At 39.6% G+C, this 22,577-nt stretch overlaps 2 protein-coding genes across 2 annotated transcripts; both read right to left on the bottom strand.

Annotated features, from left to right (window-relative positions):
• Positions 1-4,296: 4,296 nt before the first annotated feature.
• LOC127424553 (eukaryotic translation initiation factor 2 subunit 2-like) lies at positions 4,297-11,765 on the bottom strand. Its single transcript, XM_051669899.1, has 9 exons — positions 11,660-11,765; positions 11,167-11,344; positions 9,777-9,877; positions 9,522-9,654; positions 8,550-8,644; positions 8,251-8,399; positions 7,556-7,612; positions 7,387-7,472; positions 4,297-5,580 (listed from the first exon to the last, which is right to left on the bottom strand). The coding sequence occupies exons 1-9, from the start codon at positions 11,672-11,674 to the stop codon at positions 5,405-5,407; spliced, it is 990 nt and encodes a 329-aa protein (XP_051525859.1). The 5' UTR covers positions 11,675-11,765; the 3' UTR covers positions 4,297-5,404.
• Positions 11,766-12,082: 317 nt separating this feature from the next.
• Positions 12,083-21,024, bottom strand: chmp4bb (charged multivesicular body protein 4Bb). Its single transcript, XM_051669917.1, has 5 exons — positions 20,728-21,024; positions 14,320-14,497; positions 14,102-14,216; positions 13,771-13,897; positions 12,083-13,619 (listed from the first exon to the last, which is right to left on the bottom strand). The coding sequence occupies exons 1-5, from the start codon at positions 20,909-20,911 to the stop codon at positions 13,558-13,560; spliced, it is 666 nt and encodes a 221-aa protein (XP_051525877.1). The 5' UTR covers positions 20,912-21,024; the 3' UTR covers positions 12,083-13,557.
• Positions 21,025-22,577: the final 1,553 nt, after the last annotated feature.

Below are 22,577 nucleotides of genomic sequence, written 5' to 3'. Positions count from 1 at the left end.
AGTGGAGATGCATTCTCTGGAGTGACGAATCACGCTTCTCCATCTGGCAATCTGATGGACGAGTCTGGGTTTGGCGGTTGCCAGGAGAACGGTACTTGTCTGACTGCATTGTGCCAGCTGTGAAGTTTGGTGGAGGGGGGATTATGGTGTGGGGTTGTTTTTCAGGAGCTGGGCTTGGCCCCTTAGTTCCAGTGAAAGGAACTCTGAATGCTTCAGCATACCAAGAGATTTTGGACAATTCCATGCTCCCAACTTTGTGGGAACAGTTTGGGGATGGCCCCTTCCTGTTCCAACATGACTGCGCATCAGTGCACAAAGCAAGGTCCATAAAGACATGGATGAGCGAGTTTGGTGTGGAAGAACTTGACTGGCCTGCATAGAGTCCTGACCTCAACCCGACAGAGCACCTTTGGGATGAATTAGAGCGAAGACTGCGAGCCAGGCCTTCTCGTCCAAAATCAGTGTCTGACCTCACAAATGCGCTTCTGGAAGAATGGTCAAAAATTCCCATAAACATACTCCTAAACCTTGTGGAAAGCCTTCCCAGAAGAGTTGAAGCTGTTATAGCTGCAAAGGGTGGGCCCACGTCATATTAAACCCTATGGATTAAGAATGGGATGTCACTTAAGTTCATATGCGTCTAAAGGCAGATGAGCGAATACTTTTGGCAATATAGTGTATATATATATACACTCAGTGACCACTTTATTTGGTAGGCAGCAGTGCAGTGCATAGAATCATGCAGATACAGGTCAAGAGCTTCAGTTAATGTTCAAATCAACCATCAGAATGGGGAAACAATGCGATCTCAATGATTTGGACTGTGGCGTGATTGTTGGTGCCAGATGGGCTGGTTTGAGTATTTCAGTAACTGCTGGTCTCCTGGGATTTTCACAAACAACAGTCTCTAGAATTTACTCAGAATGGTGCCTTAAACAAAAAAACATCCATTGAGGGGCAGTTCTGCAGAATTGCATGGACTCTATGAGACCCCTGAAGGTGTCCTGTGGTATCTGGCACCAAGACATTAGCAGCAGATCCATCAAGTCCTGTAAGCTACGAGGTGGTGCTGCCGTGGATCTGACTTTTTCGTCCAGCCCATCCCACAGATGCTCAATCGGATCGAGATCTTGGGAATTTGGAGGCCAGGGCAACACCTTGATCTCTTCAATATGTTCCTCAAACCATTACCGAACAACATGTGTAGTGTGGCAGGGCACATTATCCTGCTGAAAGAGGCCACTGCCATCAGGGAATACCATTGCCATGAAGGGGTGTACCTGATCTGCAATGATGTTAAGGTTGTTGGCACGTATAAAATTGACATCCACTTGAATGGCCGGACCCAGGGTTTCCCAGCAGACCATTGCCCAGAGCATCACACTCCCTCCACCAGCTTGTCGTCTTCCCACAGTGCATCCTGGTGCCATCACTTCCCCAGGTAAACAGCACACACATACATCCACATGATGTAAAAGAAAACTGGACTTATCGGACCAGACAACCTTCTTCCACTGCTCTAAAGTCCAGTTCCGATGCTCGCGTGCCCATTGTAGGCGCATTCGGCAGGGACTCTAACCGGTCTGTGGCTACGTAGCCCCATACGCAGCAGGGTGCGATGCACTGTGTGTTGTGGCACATTCCTCCTGTAACCATCATTACAATTTTTTGTGACTTGTGCCTTAGTAGACCTTCTGTCGGTTCGGATCAGACAGGATATCCTTCGTTGCCCTCACACATCGATGAGCCTTGGGCACCCAACACCCTGTCGTCAGCTTGTGGTTTGTCCCTCCTCAGACCACTGTCGGTAGGTACTTACCACTGCTGATCAGGAGCATCCCACAAGTCTTGCCGTTTCAGAGATGCTCTGACCCAGCCATCTGGCCATAACAATTTGGCCCTTGTCAAAGTCACTCAGGTCTTTACACCTGCCTTCTCGTGTATTCAACACATTGACTACAAGAACTGATTGTTCGCTTACCATCTAATCTACCCAGACCTTGAAATGTGGCCTTGTTAAGAGATGATCAATGTTATTCGCTTCACCTGTGAGTGGTCATAATGTTTTGGCTCATCAGTGTAGCATCTCAGAATGCACAACACATCGAAACTTAAGGCAGAAGGGCTACAACAGCAGAAGACCACGTCAGGTTCCACATCTGTCAGCCATGAAAAGAAATCTGAGGCTGCAGTGAGCCTACCATCTGTGTACCTCAGCAGAAATTGAGATTCATCAGACCAAGCTATGTTTTTCCAGTCTTTAACTGTCCAGTTTTGGTGAGCCTGTGCCCACTGCAGCCTCACCTTTCTGTTTTTGGCTGACAGAAGTGGAACCCGACATGGTCTTCTGCTGTTGTAGCCTGTCTGCCTTAAGGTTTGACATGTTGTGCATTCTGAGATGCTATTCTGCTCACTACAATTGTACAGAGCAGTTATCTGAGTTACCAAAGCCTTTCTGTCAGCTCGAACCAGTCTGGCCATTCTCTGTTGACCTCTCTCATCAACGAGGCGTTTCTGTCTGCAGAACTGCCGCTCACTGGATGTTTTTTGTTTTTGACATCATTCAGAGTAAATTCTAGAGACTGTTGTGTGTGAAGAGATCAGCAGTTACAGAAATACTCAAACCAGCCCATCTGGCAACAACAATCATGCCACGGTCTATATCACTGAGATCACATTTTTTCCCCCATTCTGATGGTTGATGTGAACAGCTGAAGCTCTTGACCTGTATCTGTATGATTTTATGCATTGCACTTTTGCCACACGATTGGCTGATTAGATAATCGCATGAATATGTAGAAGCACAGGTGTTCCTAATAAAGTGGCCACTGAGTGTGTGTGTGAGTGTGTGTATATATATATATATATATATATATATATATATATATATATATATACACACACACACACATATACATATATACATATATACATACATATATATATATATATATATATATATATATATATATATATATATATATATATAGATACACACACACACATATACATATATACATATATACATACATATATATATATATATATATCTTAAGGTCAATATTAGGTCAAAAATGGCAAAAAAGAAAAAGCTTTCTCTAGAAACTCATCAGTCAATCACTGTTTTGAGGAATGAAGGCTATACAATGCTTGAAATTGCTGAAAAAGATTTCATGCAAAGGTGTACTCTACAGTCTTCAAAGACAAAGGACAACTGGCTCTAACAAGGACAGAAAGAGATGTGGAAGGCCAGATGTACAACTAAACAAGAGGATAAGTACATCAGAGTCTCTAGTTTGAGAAATAGATGCCTCACATGTCCTCAGCTGTCAGCTTCATTGAATTCTACCTGCTCAACACCAGTTTCATGTACAACAGTAAAGAGAAGACTCAGGGGTGCAGGCCTTATGGGAAGAATTGCAAAGAAAAGCCACTTTTGAAACAGAAAACCAAAAAGAAAAGGTTTGAGTGGGCAAAGAAACACAGACATTGGAAAACAGATAATTGGAAAAGAGTGTTATGGATCTTAACCCCATTGAGCTTTTGTGGAATCAGCTAGACTGTAAGGTGTGTGAGAAGTGTCCAACAAGACAGCCACATCTATGGCAAGTGCTACAGGAAGTGTGGGGTGAAATGTCACCTGAGTATCTGGACAAACTGACAGCTAGAATGCTTTTCAAATTGTAATAGTAATTTTTCATGTTATTATATATAAGGGGTCATGACATGCCTTTTTAAAATTATTTTAATATCCTTGAGGATCACTTCCAATATTAGTAGTTTTAGTTTGTTTTTTGCACAAAAAAACAAAAAAGAAAACAAAAAAAAACGGTAATATATATTTGTAAAACAAGATTATTTTCCTCCCTCATACTGACCCTCTATCAGATATGCTCTGTTTTGGTGCTGCATTCTCCTTTAAGACTTGACAGTAAACACCCATTGTTATGATTGGCTCTCTGCTTTGACTGACCAGCTCTCTCCTTTCCATCTCACTGCTCACCACTGCTGGGTGGGGCTACAGAAGTAATATGGTAAAGTAGGTATTTATATGTAGTTGTGGAGGCAGTCAGATGCACATTTTTACCACAGTGTGACCCCACAATGTGGAGTAAGTAGAGAACGAGTTGTTTTGGAAGCATGATTTCAACAAATGCACTTTTTGCAGTGAGGAGAAAGTTCTGAGTTCTGAAACTTTCAGTATGTTTTTATAGTACAATCAATGATCTTTTACATGTTAAAAGATCAAGGAAAATCGATTCCTCATATCATGACCCCTTTAAAAAATTCTATAAATAAAATAGGAAAAATGTTTAATATTCAGAATACAATATGTAGTGAAACAGTTGTTTTTCATTTTTAGAAATATGCTTCACAGTTCTCTTTAAACAGTGGGGTCCACCTGCTAAATAAGATATTAAAATATGTAAGATCTGCAGCAATCAGGTCTCTGATACTGACCAGTAATGCAGACAGTGAGAGTATCTGATTTATATCTAGGTGTGCAGGGGGAATCAGGGTTATCATGGTCATGGAAACCTGGAAATATCAGGTATTTCTGAAATAGGGATTGCCAGACTTGGGAAAGTGAATATACATTTTCCTAGTTATGCTCTACTCTAAAATATTTCATTGACTAGAAATTGATATTTGTGATCTCTACTAAATGATTTTTAAAAATTCTTATCTAGTAATTCAAATGACTGAAAAAAATCATAGAAAAGTCATGGAAAAAATGAATTGGTAAAAAAGGGGTGGGAACCCTGAGCAATGCCCAACTGTGGACAGAGAATGACTGGTTCATGTGCTGCTTAATAACATGCTGTTACACATCAAGCAGTTTATGACTATCAGTGATAAGCAAAAAAAAACTGCATGAAAAATACTCTTCAATTTTGTTGTTTTTATAGATAAAAAAATATATCTTTCAAATTTGCCAACAAAAAGTCAATCTAAGCACTATGTAACATGCCCAAACATCTGCTGCACAATGTTCTACTAAACAAACAGCACAATCTGTAGTTTTCTGTATTCATCTCTCTCTCTCTCTCTCTCTCTCTCTCTCTCTCTCTAACACACTATGTTAAGGAGCTAGAGACTGATATTCAACCACTTTTTTAAATCATAGAGGCTGTTCAGTGACTGTCCTACAAAAATGTACTAGAGATTTGGAGATTCACTTTTCCTTTGATAAAAGGAAATTAAGTCCATTCATCATCCAATAAAATTCTTCTGAGAATAACATTTCCACAAAAAACAATAATCTGCTCTGGTTATCTGATATACTGAATTCAGAAGAAAAAAATGTATAAACTGCATATTATTTCTGGAGGAAGGAGGTAAGATGAGTTGATAAACAGGCCAAGCACCCGTGTGGTTAAGAGGCCAGAACAGGGTGGTTATATTAGTTGGCTTTGGCTCGAAGCTGTGCTCTTTTGCCAGTGACAGCCTGGAAGCCGGTCTTGATGCTGGCTACAGAGCAACGCGAGTGGCAGGTTTCACACTGCAAGAAATACAGACGTGTGTCCTTCTGCAGGATTGTATCGGGTGAGCGGCAGGTATGACAAGTCACATATTCCTCTGTAAAGCACAAAGAGAAAATGTGTATATAGTCAATAACAGCAGAGATGTAGTTAACCATCAAGATGTCAGTAGCATACTACAGTAAGCATGTTTGTAATATTCAAATCTAGGTCAGTGAAGATGCATTCTGTTCCTAAATTTGCCTTCACTTTTTCATTTTAAATGGTCCTGAAGTCAGTGTGACAAATGAATGCTTAAAGGGATAGTTCATCCAAAAATGAAAATTCTCTCTTTATTTACTCACCCTCATAATATCACAGGTGTACATGACTTTCTTTCTTCAGCAGAATACATTTGAAGAAAAACAGAAAAATATCTCAGCTCTGTAGGTCTTTAAAATGCAAGTGAATGGTGATTTGACTTTTGAAGCTCCAAAAATCAAAGACAGTCAGCATAAACGTCATCCATACGACTCCAGCTGTTAAACGATCGCTTTTGGTGCAAAAAAGATAAATATTTAAGTACTTTTTAACTTTAAACCACCCCTACCGGTAAGCTTAATGAGAGGGTGGAGTTTACACGGTCTCTCGTGTAACGTATTCGCGTCTGCATGTTATGGACGTAATCTCACATTTCAAAAGAGAAATCTCCATTCACTTGCATTTTAAGGACCTACTGAGCTAAGATATTTTTCTATTTCTATTCTATTTTTTTAATTCTTCAAATGTGTTCTGATGATTAAAGAAAGCCATACACACCTGGGATATCATGAGGGTGAATAAATAGAGAATTTTCATTTTTGGGTGAAATGACCCTTTAAAAGTACAAATATTACATGTAGTCTCTAAATTGATATTTTGTCATAAAGGCTGCATGCATTATTATAAAATTATATACATCGATCAGCCACAACATTAAAACCACCTGCCTAATATTGTGTAGGTCCCCCTCGTGCCACCAAAACAGCGCCAACCCGCATCTCAGAATAGCATTCTGAGATGATATTCTTCTCACCACAATTGTACAGAGCGGTTATCTGAGTTACCGTAGACTTTGTCAGTTCAAACCAGTCTGGCCATTCTCTGTTGACCTCTCTCATCAACAAGGTGTTTCCGTCCGCAGAACTGCCGCTCACTGGATGTTTTTTGTTTTTAGCACCATTCTGAGTAAATTCTAGAGACTATTGTGTGTGAAAATCCCAGGAGATCAGCAGTTACAGAAATACTGGCACCAACAATCATGTCACAGTCCAAATCACTGAGATCCTGACCCGTATCTGCATGATTATTATGCACTGCAGCCACACGATTGGCTGATTAGATAATCACATGGATGATTGTTGGTGCCAGATGGGCTGGTTTGAGTATTTCTGGAACTGCTGATCTCCTGGGATTTTCACGCACAACAGTCTCTAGAATTTACTCCGAATGGTGCCAAAAACAAAAAACATCCAGTGAGTGACAGTTCTGTGGATGGAAATGCTTTGTTGATGAGAGAGGTCAACAGAGAATGGCCAGATTGGCTTGAACTGACAAAGTCTACAGTAACTCAGATAACCATTCTGTACAATTGTGGTGAGAAGAATATTATCTCTGAATGCTATTCTGAGATGCGGTTTGGCGCTGTTTTGGTGGCATGAAGGGGACCTACACAATATTAGGCAGGTGGTTTTAATGTTGTGGCTGATCGGTGTGTATATATATATATATATGTATAACATGTCACAACGCAGACATTGTCAACAACCAAAAGCATTTCAACTAACCACATACACCAGCAAGAAGTATTGGTTTGGTATACCAAAAAAACTAAACAAAACCATTTTTATTTCATAATTTTTTTCATTAAAAATATATGACTTACTTATATATCTTCTCAAAACATTCTCTAATTGTTTCTGTTGAAAGCGTCCTCTGATCACAAGCTGGTTATTTCCATCTATAGAACCACTAGAAAACAAGAGTAACAAGAGTTACACTTTTCCTCCTTTCACAGAACCATGGAATTCAAGGAGTTGCAATGAAAAGCTTACCTCGTTCCTAACTCAGCTAACAGGAACGCCAAAAGATGTTTGGGCTGTCGATGCAACCTGCAGATGAGCAAACACATGGAAAACTAAACAACAGAGTGGATGGATCATTGAAAAAATGGTTGTCAGAGGTGAGAAAAATTTGAAATCTAATGTTTGTTTCATAAATTGTTGAAAAACATTTCTAGCATTTTCTACAAAAAAAAAAAAATTCAAACATACTTTTCCAAGGTAAAAAATTTTTTTTTCAAATATCGTTATGTTTATTTCTTTTTTACTTTTCTCAGGGTTACTTCATATGACCTGAACAAAATGTGCCTTTTCATAAAAAAATAAAAAAAGTCAAAACATCATACACAGTCTTCAGGGTCTAAAGGGGTCCTCTATCTGTCTTTAATTTTTCACGTGACAACCAAATGGCAGCCTGCATGTTGCTTGCACCACCTGATTTTGATTTGATGAACACATTTTTTCAATATTTAAAAAAAAAAATTGCTTCACTGCTTTTTTAAAGAAATAACTAATTATAAAATATTATTAGCTACTAGAAAACATCAGGCCAATAAACGAGACTTGAGAAATCATTGATTGTATTCATGTAATACAATCTTTTATATTTTATTGTACAACACTGTAGAGTGCAACTATTCTTCTCTGAAACCTAAACTCAGCAAACTTTGCTTTATATTTGCACTCACAGTTTGCAGATGTCAGTGAAGTTGACAAAAGATGTTTTCTTTGTCCCAACTCGGACCACCTGAGGAGGCTTCATCACGAACTTCCTCTTCTCACCGGCAACCATATCAGGGTTCTTCTCCCTCATGATGTTAAACACCCGACTCAACAACTGTAAAGAGAAAAATACAGATAATAAGGGCACTCCAGGCTGATGCAAAGCTATATCACTGGCATTGAGTAGAGTATTTCAGATGTCTGAGGTAGGGGAGGACGTTCACAAAAAGTGTGTGTGTGTGTGTGTGTGTGTGTGTGTGTTTACCTCATCGTATGTGTAGTCTCTCTCTGTCCCTGCCCATGCTGGGCCCAACGGTGAGCTGAACATGATGCCATCTGTGTTTCTGTCATTCTCAATGACTGCAGAAAATCATAAGTGAAGAATGCAGATGACAACCAAGTTTTTCATCATTGCTGATAAAAATGTATTCATTAGCTTGCAGAATTTAGAGTTAATGAAGTAAAAATCCAAATTACAAATTAATTAATTTGTGCTAATATTATAAACACTGCAAATCAGGTTTGGGGATTTAAATATTTTGCAGCCAAACAAAAAATGTAGAACACAAGTAGACCACGAGGTCTTTTTACACTGTGTCCTGCATAAATGCAAAAAGTAACTTGTTACAATTGTTTATTGTTAAAGTAAGTTTTGAGGCTGCAAGTCAGTGGTTCTCAGCCTTTTTTTGAGTATTGGACCCCTCGTCAAGTTTCAAAACATCCTCGAGGAAAATCCCCTGCCACCTGAATCATATCAGTAATGTGCATGTGAAGAATACATGCAATCAAGTATGACTCACTACTAATGTTAGTTGACTTGTCCAGTTGTACAGCAAAAATGTGTTAACTGTTTACAATCTGTGTTCACTGTTCCACCACATGCTCAACAACCTTTTTGGCCATATCAATAAATTCTGCTTCCTTTTCTTTATGGAATAATATGTGACAAAACAAACAGATACTTACATTACGCACTAATCAGGTTTTATACATTTAAAATATATATATTCTATGAGCCCCTTGATGTTATTATTCCAGGAACCCCTGGTTGAGGAACACTGCTGTAAGTGAATTTACAGTACAAACTTCACGTAGATGCCAGTTCTTGCTTAACAAATATTTGTTATGCACACTAACTAACTTCTGATTTTTATTTCTGGTTAATACATTTTTCCCAGCATAACATGAACATAGCAGTACCCTCTAATAATCAAATAAATTAAGTGCATCTCCGTACCATCATCCTTTTCCACAGTGTCGTTTTCTTCAACAAATTCCACTTTTTTTGCTTTCTTTTTCTTAGCTGGTAGCATCAGGTCCAAATCATCTTCCTCGACCACTTCCTGCTGGTCTCCCTCAATTTTCAGCTCCTGGTCACCGTTTCAATGTAAAACAGGAAATAAAAACATTACATTTGCCTTGCATCATGATGAATCTGAAAACTAGTAACGTTCATGACTAATTAAGCAATTTCTACAATTTCAGCACTAACCTTCATGCCCTCGTCAATGTCATTGTCAAGCACTTTCTTTGGTTTCTTCTTCTTTTTCTTCTGATTGAAGAAGTTCAGATCATCTAAATCATCTGAAAGCTCTGTGGAGAGAGTTAAAGAAAAAGAAAAATTCACAAACTAATGCTAAATCTTTATAGTAATATTCATTCTTGTAACCACATACAATAAACTAGCTTGATCTAGCTAAGAAAACAATTTTAAAAGGGGCACTTAGTAATTTTTGTAATGTGTCATCTTAGACTTAGACCGACAACTATGGGTGCGGATACAGCATCATTCAAAAACAATTGTTTTTCGTTACAGGCGCTATTGTAGAAATTGAATATTCACACTCGGCCATGATTTATTTAATCCAAGAGTTAAAGTGTCCAATAACATGTTAATTACTGAGATTAAGTGAGAAGTATTTGGCTGGTCATGTGATTCTAACAAATGATTCTAAGCAAATGATCCAGAATGCAGCAGCACATCTGGTCTTTAATCAACCAAAGAGAGCGCATGTTACACCACTCCTTGTCTCTCTCCACTGGCTGCCGGTTGATGCACGTATCAAGTTCAAGGCTCTGATGCTGGCATACAGAACAGTCACTGGGTCTGCTCCAGCATACCTAAAATCATTTCTGCAGAGCTACGCGCCCACTAGAAGCCTGCGGTCAGCTAAGGAACGTCGCCTTGTTGTACCAACACAAAGAGGCACCAAAACACATTCCCGGACTTTCGGCTTCATCGTACCACATTGGTGGAACGACCTTCCCAACTCCATCCGTGAAGCTGACTCACTCTCTGTCTTCAAAAAACGACTAAAAACACATCTTTTCCATGAGCACTTAACCAGTCATTAAAAATAATAATAATAATTTCCTGTTGCACTTTATTCTGTTTTGAATACTATTATGATGCTAGTGAAACTTTGTAATACAGCACTTTTTATACCACTGTCTCCTAAGATGATTTGCTTATGTTTTTCCTCTTTTGTAAGTCGCTTTGGATAAAAGCGTATGCCAAATGAATAAATGTAAAATGTAAATGTAACATGGCAGCCCACATGAGGAAACCCCTGCCCCATGTAGAATAATTCAGCTTTTATAAGGTTACTGATATGACTGGAGTCTTCAGCTCGTGTGAGTGCTCATGATTTTATACATATGTTTAAAAATACAAATAATTTCTTATGGAGTAAAACTTTGTAAATTAGGAAAAAATTCTGAATGCACCTTTAAGGATCCAGTTTAAATAAATTTTGCCATAAAAGTATTTGAGTAACCCCAAGGCACACATCTACAAGAGAACAGCAAAAAACGTCATGGTTTTTTGGGAATAAAAAAACAACCACACCTCCTGATCATTCATAATAGACTCTTCTTCTCACCCTTTTTCTTGACTTCATCATCTTCAGGCTCTATTTCTCGCTCCTCTGCTGCTTCAGGCTCAATTTCACGCTGTTCAGTCTGTTGAACCTCTTCTCCAAGCCCATCTCCATCCTCATCCAGCATGAAGGGCTTCTTCTTCTTCTTTTTCTTCTTTGATGTTGTGGGGTCGAATAAAATCTGAGGGGAAATGATTCACCATGCTCATTTGTTCAAACATTCCTCACTTTGTCAAAAGAAAAAAAAAAAGATGTTTCTTTATTGCTAGAGCAATGAATAATGAAGGAACTTGCCACATTCCTAGTTCTTAATCATCTTTCCCCTTTATACAGGTAGAAATAATAATAATCATGAAAAAAACGACTTGCTTAAATGCAACTTGTCGCATGTTAAAGTAGAATACGCTTGTAAAATACGCGCTTTCTCATAAAATGACTGAATATTTTCCCTCGACTGTGAATAATGATAAAATTTGGTAATAAACCACCACAATACCTCGTCTTCTGACATGATGGCTGTACCAAAAAAAAGTTTCGCTCTGTTTAATTTCGACGTCTTGCGTCAGAACAGGATAACTCAGCGCGCATGCGTGCGTCCGATTACAACCGATTACATCATGATCACGACATTATCATGCGACTGTCCATGACATCAGCTTCATCATGGACAGTAATATGACTAGAAACACTGAAGTGAAACGAGTTCTCATATATATATATATATATATATATATATATATATATATATATATATATATATATATATATATATATATATAATAGATAGATAGATAGATAGATAGATAGATAGATAGATAGATAGATAATTTCCATTTTGTTTTAGTTTAAGCTTATATTTATGGCATCAAAGGAAAACACAACCAGTAGAAACAAGCAACCAAATAAACAACAGGAAGAATTCAACTGCAGTCTGCTTTATTGAAAATCATTAGCCAATGAAATAAGAAGGAAAAATAACAAAATGGGCATTTTTGTTTTTACAAACAAAACTATGCCAACTAAATGCAGACAACACATCATGCCTCAGCCTCGCCCCGTTTTTCCACGAATCTCCCATGTCAACCATCAAGCAAGACACACAGTCAGTCATTTAAAAACAATCCACTCAAGATGCATAAGCATGCCAATTATTAAGGCACACAGCAAATATTTTCATGTGCCTGGAGTGCAAGAATCAAGACAGAAGTGTCATTGTGTTTATAAATTATATATATATATATATATATATATATATATGTGTGTATATATTTTTATTTTTTTCCAGAAAATATTGCATTAAGCAACTATACTATATTAAAGGACCAAAGAGGACCATTATATTTGTGATCTCAACACCTGTGAGCCCCCACCCCAAAAATGGTTTGGTCCCCCCAAATTTTCAAGACATGGTTACGGCCTTGTGTTGTTATCTAGTAGCACATAAAAACCAACACCACCAGAGCAAAGGAATCCAAAAGTTTAATGATCTCTCAAATAATAGCCATCTGAATATTCTAAAACATACAAATGTACACATATCCCACTTATATCTCAACCTGCATAGATACATTATCTAAAAAAATGTGTATGCTTCCAAACAAGGAAAAATATGTAAAATAGTTTATTTTGTATATTTCAATAATTACAATATCTGCTGTCAGATAAAACCCTCAGCACATTATTGTATTTGGCCAGAAAGGAGCATTATTTAATAGGTAATTTTCAGCAAATATTTGAAACAAGCACCAAATAATATATGATGGTCAGTCAAAGTGGTTTTTTTGAGTAATAGCTAACATTAGTTGTCAGTTTGTACTAAACCAAAATGTCAGTGTCAACAAACAGTAAAAAAAAAAAAAAAAAGTGTATGCAATTGGAAGTGCTGAATAACATTAATTTAACAGAACAAATTGAGTTCAAAGATTGATGTAAAAAATTAGTACCAAATCTATTTAATGTAGCAGATGAGAAACGTCACTCAGTTGAGAAAGAGCATGTAAATGATGTGAATCTCAGTTGTGTATCAGCAAACATGCTTATGACAAAACAAAACTACCAGTTTCTGAATAGTAGACAATTCAAATGAACTTTCTTATTATATGAGGGAAAATTAGAGACATCTATCCTTCAACTAAATAATCATGGCCACATTTTTAAGGGTCTTCTCACATGTCACTGTGTCATCAGATTTTATTGTCCAGTTAACTTTGAAAACCTGCTTCATATCCATTGTCATTTGCGACTCTTGTTTTTCTGGACTCATTTTAGCCATACTGCCAGAGCTATGGTAACTCAGAAAATAGTTGTTTTGTAGTGTTATCCATCTGAAGGTGCTCAGGTTTGCCCATACAAGCCAACCATGATGAGCAATGAGATTGTCGGATTGGGGCAAGTTTACATGGCCCATGCCTTAAGATCTTCCATTTCATCCTCGTCCTCTTCTCTCTTTTTTGGGGCTGGAAAAAACACAGACAGAAGGTTACAGTGGTTTTCCATGACTTGTGAAACAATAGCCAGCCACTCTGTAGACTTTTATAGCACAATTATACCTAACACCGTGTTGGTGCAATGTTGATATGTACTGAAGAACATGAAAATAATTAACACCTGTTTTTTTGGGTAATAGGTCTGAAGGCACACTGGGCAGAGGGATGTCCTCTGTGCCACTGATTTCCAGCATTTTATTATCCATCTCCTCCTGTTCCAACTCCTCCAATTCAGCTATAAGCTCATCCTAGAAAGTACAAGAATGATATTGTTCAGGATAGTGAAAGCCACAACATCTGTAATAACTGCATACCGTCTGCCACATTTCTGTTTACTGCAACATCAAAGAAAATGTCCACATCTAAACATTGTGAGTAGTTTGGTAGAACTGTGCATATTAATTTCAAAAAGTTCTACTCAGTGCAAGCTTGTTCTTTTTGACTTGACTTACCTCATCAAACTCTTCTCCAAAACCAACAGGCCTTGAAATAGCATCAGAAATCTCCTGTGCCAGCTCCTGCTGTTCTGTGATGTCTTGCATGAGGTCATCCACTTTGTCTATATCCCTGTCAAAAAAGTAAAATCAGGAAAATACACTTCAGAATGTGTATTTAGTCACTAGCAATTGCATTCTGTGAGAGATTCAATGCACAAATTCAAATATCTTACATATTTTCATGGGCTGTCTTGATGGCCTTGGCTGCAAAGCCCATGTTTTTCAGCACTTCTGTGTTTGTATTAGCATTTTCTAATGCTTCTCGCTGGAACTCAATGGTGGAGAGAGTACCGTCTATCTGAGCAAGTTGTTTCTCATATCGCTTCTTTCTTTTCAGGGCCTGTAAAGCAGCTTGAAAAGGCAACAAACTCGTAGAGAAACATACACAGCCACACATATTTAAGAAAAGCTAACCTGTTAGTACAAAACAAAATCTTGTAAACTCTAAATATTGAAGATGTCATTGCCTTCTCAAGACATGCGAAATCAACAAAATCAATATTCAAATATTTCTAAACAAGAAATTCCCACGTGTGTGTGGCCCATGTTATGGGGTGTTTAAAATAGACAAACAGTTCACTTTATCTATTCACCATGTTCCCTTACGACTCAGTACACTTGACATTGCGTTTATTAACGCATATGGGAAGTGTCTTCTTACACAACCTAGTTGAAACCTCTCTACAATAACGCCAATATTCTATTCAATATTCAACTGGACAATATTGGCTATGGTGTTTGAGCCCACCTGTTTTGATGCGAAACTGTCCGCTATAAAAACAGGTGCACAAACACCATTTCCTCAGAATTTCTTCCTTCAAGACAGCAATCATCTCTTGTCTAGAAGCCCTCTACCTTCGCCGTTGATATACACAACGCCATCCTCTCTAATGCGGATCACGGGGAAGAAACTCCCTAACTACCCCCTGTGGAGGAAGCGGTAGCGGCACACCTCTGCCCAGCAAGTAACAGGCAGTGGAAATCACACCTCACAAATCCTTGCAATCCTTGCAAATGTCAACAAACATCCGCAATGGCGGGAAAAGCTTACTCAGCGTCAGGACAAGCTGGATCAGCACTCCACGCAATGGAGGTGAGCCAGATATTTAAAGCCAAGCTCCTCAAGCAAATGGATGAGCACAGCTTAGATTCAGAGACATTCAAAGAGCTCCGCACCGCTACAGACTTAGCGCTGCATGCCACGAAAGTCACTGTGCAGGTCATCGGCAAGTCCATGGGCAACCTGGCAGTTCTGGATCAACATATATGGCTGACCCTCACAGAAATGAGTGATAAGGAAAAAGCCACTCAGCTAGATGCTCCAGTGTCTCCAGCAGTGACTCAGCAGCAGTCAAAGGCTATGAGACACTTTATGCCCAAACGGAGTACATCACAGCCGGTTCACCCTCGCTCTGTTTCGAGCTGGCGCCTGACTAAAAGCCCCATACCTGCTGCCTCATTGGCACCTGTGTATCAACACGCAGCAAAAGCGCTCCTGACGGGAACAACCCTTTGAAGCGGAAAGCAGAGCCTGCAGTTCCCTCTGGTTCTGCTCCAAAAAAGGCTCAATTGAAGACACAAAACACTGTTCCCCATCTCCCCACTACTGTTGTCAGGAAAGGAATATTGTTGTTCACAATATTGTTCAAAATGTTGTTTCTGTGTTTTGCACTTAAATAAATGCAATAAAAAATGCAATAAGTGCAAAAAAGAATACAGCATTCATTGCAAATGCACGAGATGCTCACACATACTCAATAGAGCCCTTTTCCTCTTCAAAGCACACACATTATGCGCAACCGCCTCCTTATAGTGAATGATGCATTATATCATACGGTCAACAAACAAATTGCGGGTATTTAAGAATGGGTGCAAAAAACAACTGAACATGGTTATATGATCCAATTTGCACACCGGCCACCCCATTTCAACAGCGTTCTGTCTTCCACGGTTTTGTCCGAAGACGCGCCAGTGTTACGAGTCAAAATACACAATCTCCTCGTGAAAAGCGTGATAGAGATTGTGCCAAATTGTCAAGCCCAAAAAGGGTTTTCCAACCATTATTTTCTTGTCCCAAAGAAAGAAGGCGGGCTTCGGCCGATCCTTGATCTGAGACATTTAAATTGTGCTCTCACAAAGCGCCCATTCAAAATGGCTCAGAAACGGATCTTATTGCATGTACGCCCACACAATTGGTTTGTGTTGATAGATCTGAAAGATGCGTACTTTCATATCCAAATTGTACGACATCACAGGATGTTTTTGAGATTCGCATTCGAGGGAACAGCATATCAATTCAAAGTCCTGCCCATCGGACTGTCTCTGGCTCCTTGCACATTCACAAAGTGCATCGATGCGGTTCTCGCGCCTCTTCAACTACCTCGACGATTGGCTGTTACTGGCGCAATCAGAGGCTTCGTTGTGCCAGCATGGAGACTTACTGCTTCAGCAGCTTGGGCCTCAATGTGAACTCGGCGAAGAGTTCGCTCTCCCCCAGCCAACAATTCTCCTTTCTGGGAGTCCGCCTCGACTCCACAAGCGGGCACGCGCACCTCACGAGCGAGCATGTTCGGGCCATTCTACAGTGTCTGTCTCAGTTCAAACTGGGGAGAACACTTCTACTGAAGGTGTTTCAGAAAGCATTGGGGTTTATGGCGGCAGCACCCGTCATTGCATTAGGCCTCTTACACGAGACCTCTTCAGTGCTGGCTGAAGCACCTTGTGCCACGACATGCTTGGCGCCAAGGGCGCATGCGCATCACTATATCCCGCCGCTGTATAGCTGCTTTAGAACCCTGGACAGCTCTTGCATTTTACCAGCGAGGTGTTGCGCTGGGGCAGGTTGTCAGGCAGAAAGTGGTGACTACGGATGCTTCCAACACAGGTTGGGGGGCGGTGTGCAATGGACGCCTGACTTTCGGCACCTAGACAGGTGCGAAGAAAGCATGGCACATCAACTGCCTAGAGCTATCGGCTGTATTCCTAGCCTTAAAGGCTTTTCAGTCAGAAATAGTGAACTGTCATGTCCTGGTTCGCTGAGACAACATGACAGTTGTGGCATATATAAACCGCCAAGGCAGAATTCATTCACCACCACTGTTGAGACTGATGCATCACCTCCTCCTATGGAGCGAGCATCATCTCATCTCCCTGAGAGCGACATATGTCCCAGGCAGCCTGAATTATGGCGCGGACCTATTGTCACACCAAGGGGTGATACCAGGCGAATGGAGACTTCATCCTCAAACTAAATTGAGGATTTGGGAAATATTCGGCAAAGCAGAAATCAATCTATTTGACTCAGTGGAGAATACCCACTGTTCCCTCTGGTACTCAAAGTCCCAAGCCCCGCTGGGAGCGGATGCAATGGCCCACAAATAACCAGCAAAACGCAAATATGCGTTTCCCCCCAGTGTGCCTGATACACTTTGTCATATGCAAAGTCCGAGAGGACAAGGAAACGATTCTATTAGTTACGCCAAAATTGCCTAACCAGCCATGGTTTCCGGAAATGATAGAGATGCCGTATAGCTCGCCATAGGAAATACCGCTGAGGAGGAATCTCCTCTCTCAGGCGCAAGGCACAATCTGGCATCCCCAGCCCAAGTTGTGGAACCAGCATGTGTGGCCCCCGCACGGAGCGTGCTAACCGCACCAGAACTGACACATTCAGTCATGAACACCATTTTACAGGCCAGAGCACGTCCACGAGACGCCTCTACATGCTAAAATGGAATGTGTTCACTGACTGGTGTCTCTCACATGGCAAAGACACTGTAAACTGCCCCATACATTAAATTCTCATATTTCTTCAAAAGTGATTAGACGCAGGACTCACTCCACCAACGCTGTGTATGTGTAAGTGTATGTGGCGACTATATCAGTGTATCATGCACATGAAGCCGGTGCCACTATAGGCATGCATGATTTAATCATAAAGTTCCTTAAAGGAGCAAGACAATTAAACCCACCTTGCCCGACTACAGTCCCGACTTGGGACTTAACTTTAGTCTAAAAACTTTCGCAGGGCCCCCCTTCAAACCTTTGGACTAATGTGCGCATGCTCTCCGTTAAGACCGTACCTACTGCTGGCTCTGGCCTCAGTAAAGCAGGTCGGTGACCTGCATGCACTATCAATTGACAATTCATGTCTGGAGTTTGGCCCCAGACTTTCAAAAGCCACTGTCAAACCCAGAAAAGGCTATGTGCCTAAGGTCCTAACCACGCCCTTCAGAGCGCAGGTGGTTCACCTTCAGGCATTCTTCCCTCCTCCATTTAATTCGGATGAGGAACAATCATTGCATTTGTTATGCCTTGTGCGGGCACTACACGCATATGTTAAGCGTACACTCCAGTTCAGACTGTCTGATCAGCTCTTTGTATGCTATAGAGAACGCACGAAAGGAATGTCCATCTCCAAGCAAAGACTTTCTCACTGGACTGCCGATGTAATTGCCCTGGCTTATGAGTCGCAGGGTAAGACTTGCCCAATTGGTGTTAAAGCACACTCAACTAGAGGCATGGCCTCCTCATGGGCATGGACAAATGGTGTGTCCTTACAGGACATATGTTTTGCAGCAGGATGGTCCTCTCAAAACACATTTGCAAGGTTTTACAACCTAGATGTAATGTCTCTCTCTTCACAAGTCCTCTCTGTTTAGAGCGCTTGCTATTCATTGTCCAAATATATATACTTATGCTCCTCCCTTTAAGGATGAGCTCCCCATCTTTTTACACAACCGCCTGCATTCAGGCCGCTGTAATTTACCAAAAGTCACAAGCACTTACATTATAAATAAACTCCCTTCCCGACTGGGTTCGTGAAGGAGTTAATTCATACTATATGACTAGTTCATATATTCATTCTGAGTGCTCCCCTCCTGGCCCAACACGAGTGTCACTCACTGCAGCACTCATGTCGGTCGCCATCCCACGAGACTGCGGCATCATGCTTCCTTTCTGGGAGGTTATGTCATGTAGTGTGGCGTGATGGGATTCTGGGTAGGGTTGCACCAGCTGTGCGTAAGGTCTCACTTAAGTTGATGTGTAAAGTTCACACTAAGGACTTAGTAACTACGAGTTAGTTTGTAACTAAGTCAGTGCTTAATTTGGTTGCACCACCTGTTCTTAAGGCAAGACGTAACTAGTAGGTCGTAAGCTCTCCGTAAATTAATGCGTAATCGCATAATATTACATTTACCTGTATTTATCCAATAAGCAGCCTTGAAATTTGTACACAGAACTGTTAAAAAGCCATGAACTTCAATTTGATCTTGTTATGGTTGATGTTCAAACCTTGTTTGCTCATGTAACTGATGTAATAAATTATATCCCCATTGAAATACGATACGTAGTAAAACAACATTTAATTAATGATAAAGGCTATTTAGCTTATGTAAATAACAATATTCAATAACTGTATCTAAAATGAATAAGGGACAATAAATATATACTAATACAACAGGCTGGAAAAACAGACATTTATTCATTTTAATATCTATTTCGTATATGTTTAAACTTGACACTGGGCGGCATACACAGGAAAGGGCACCATTAGATCGGTTTCATGCTGAAGTAGTAAGTTTTTAACATAATGTTTTCTCCCGTAAATGTAAACGAGTGCCAATGTCATCATATATGTCGAAAGGACTGAAGCCTGTCAACCAAAACATGAGTTCATTGATGTCATAAAATATCAGTCTGCTTTTTTATTCCATCCATTACTCCTAGTCGGAATCTTCCGTGAATATTTAGTTTATATGTAGGGTTAGGTCCTACCTAAATTTAATGGTGCAACGCTCAAATATTTAGAAGTGCGTAAATTGTGACTTAGTGCCCATTTACACCACAACTAGGCTAAGTTGTAACATATGTATAGCTGGTGCAACCGGCCCCTGTTCCCCATATGCGTTAATAAACGCAATGTCAAGTGTACTGAGTCCTAAGGGACATTGCTAGCTGCATTTCAAGACTCAAGAGTTCTTGAGGCAGGTGCCATGCGCTCCTTGTTCTCATTAAGAAATTCTGAGGAAATGGTGTTTGTGCACCTGTTTTTATAGCGGACAGTTTCTCCAAAACAGGCGGGGCTCAAACACCATAGCCAATATTAGAATATTGGCGTTATTGTAGAGAAGTTTCAACTAGGTCGTGTAAGAAGGCACTTCCCATATGCGTTACTACGCAATGTCAAGTGTACTGAGTCGTAAGGGAACCAAGGTTACGTACGTATCCGACACGTTTCCTGTCAATACTGTTCTTTCACAACAGACCACATGACACTAATAAGACGTAACTAAGTGATATGTCATTTAATCATTTATCAGGCCAAAACTATTGAATACAATCCCTTATTATTATTTTATGTACCAACGACGCTCTTTCACCAGAAAGAGGTCTTATCATCGAAATTAATAAGTCAATTTATGAATATAGGTGACGCATCGGTGTCGCTTCCTAACACCCCACCGAAACAGACGACAGGTAGGACGAGAGAGGGGAAATCGTCTTCTTCTTAAAGTTATATAAAAGCAAATCCACGCAAATGATCACTATAAATGAAAAGTTTGTCTTTAAATACATACCTCGTTTGTTTTTCGTGCCGTTTTTCTTTGCTGTTACTAGTTCCGCTTCAATCTTTTGCTCTAAGTACTCTTGTTTCTTCGTTAACATCTCCTCTGTCTCGCGGAGTTTCTGGATCGCTTCTTGTGGGCTTGGTCCTTTGCCGCCTTTCCCCCCACCGCCAAACAATTTGCCAAATACCGACATATTGTTCTATATTATGAGAAATCCAAAAAGAAAAGTCCTTCTAGACACTAACAAAACCGTCCACCGCAGTTCCGTGTTCGGTTGTTGATTGTCTTACTTCCGCCTTCAGGCCCGATTACGTCATTGCTCGTCACTGTCAGGCCACCAATCACCGCTCCAGCAGCATTCTACTCTAGCATTGTGTATTATTTTTGTGCCATATATGATGTATCCGGGTTTTATTTTTTTTATTTTTTTATTTTTTCAAGCAGATTGGTCAGTGAGATTACGTGAGTGAGATTACGTGATCAACACGTGAGAAAAGGCCCAAATTTAGGTCATGACTCATGATAAATTATTCATCTTAGCATTTTTAACATAAAAAAGATAAACTGCTGCTTTTTTTGAGTGATAGAGCGTTTAAAAGGAAAATAATTAAATTCTGATATTAGTTTTAAACATTTTGACTATATTTTATGTTTTATATAAAATATTGAACTGAGCTATATATTTGGAAGTAATTTTTGGGCACTTAGTAGACCCATAACATATTGTGCATAACTGTGTATATAAAATATTTTTATGGTCATTGTAGAATATTTCGATTTCTAAGTTTATGATTTTCATTGCCATTGTACATTTTATGGAAAAATCACTCCACCACATTAATGCTGTATTGAAATACCTTTGTGTTTATTATTATACAATATAAAGAGATGGCAAAATTTTTGTTGTCTGATACCAATTACCTGTATATATATATATTGTCAAAAGATTTCATACAAAGGTGTACACTACAGTCTTCAAAGACAAAGGACAACTGACTCTAACAAGGACAGAAAGAGATGTGGAAGGCCAGATGTACAACTAAACAAGAGGATAAGTACATCAGAGTCTCTAGTTTGAGAAATAGACACCTCACATGTCCTCAGCTGACAGCTTCATTGAATTCTACCCGCTCAACACCAGTTTCATGTTCAACAGTAAAGAGAAGACTCAGGGGTGCATGCCTTATGGGAAGAATTGCAAAGAAAAAGCCACTTTTGAAACAGAAAAACAAAAAGAAAAGGTTAGAGTGGGCAAAGAAACACAGACATTGGACAACAGATAATTGGAAAAGAGTGTTATGGATCTTAACCTCATTGAGCTTTTGTGGGATCAGCTAGACTGTAAGGTGCGTGAGAAGTGCCCGACAAGACAGCCACATCTATGGCAAGTGCTACAGGAAGTGTGGGGTGAAATGTCAACTGAGTATCTGAACAAACTGACAGCTAGATTGACAAGGATCTGTAAAGCTGTCATTGCTGCACATGGAGGATTTTTTGATGAGAACTCTTTGAAGTAGTTTAAGAAGTTCTGAACATTTTTTTCAAATTTTAATAGTAATTTTTCACGTTATTAATGTCCTGAATATACTGTATCTGACTGACACATTGTGATCAGTTGAATGCCACTTTGGTGAATAAAAGTACCAATTTCTTTCCATAAGAGAAAAATCTGTACATTATTCCAAACTTTTGGCCACCAGTGTATGCATGTACAAACACAAATCTGTTCCAAATGTTCCAAATATTGACATTTCAATCCTCATGAAAATAATTTCTTTTACTTTATGTGTTTCACATTCTGCACATCAGTTATGCATTCCCTCATTGTACATTATACTGTCAATGTTCTGTTTATTGAC

This window comes from Myxocyprinus asiaticus, chromosome 33 (assembly GCF_019703515.2).
Source record: "Myxocyprinus asiaticus isolate MX2 ecotype Aquarium Trade chromosome 33, UBuf_Myxa_2, whole genome shotgun sequence".
Taxonomy (NCBI): domain Eukaryota; kingdom Metazoa; phylum Chordata; class Actinopteri; order Cypriniformes; family Catostomidae; genus Myxocyprinus; species Myxocyprinus asiaticus.
The sequence above is the reverse complement of the archived record's forward strand: the minus strand, read 5'-3'. Positions and strand labels throughout refer to the sequence as shown.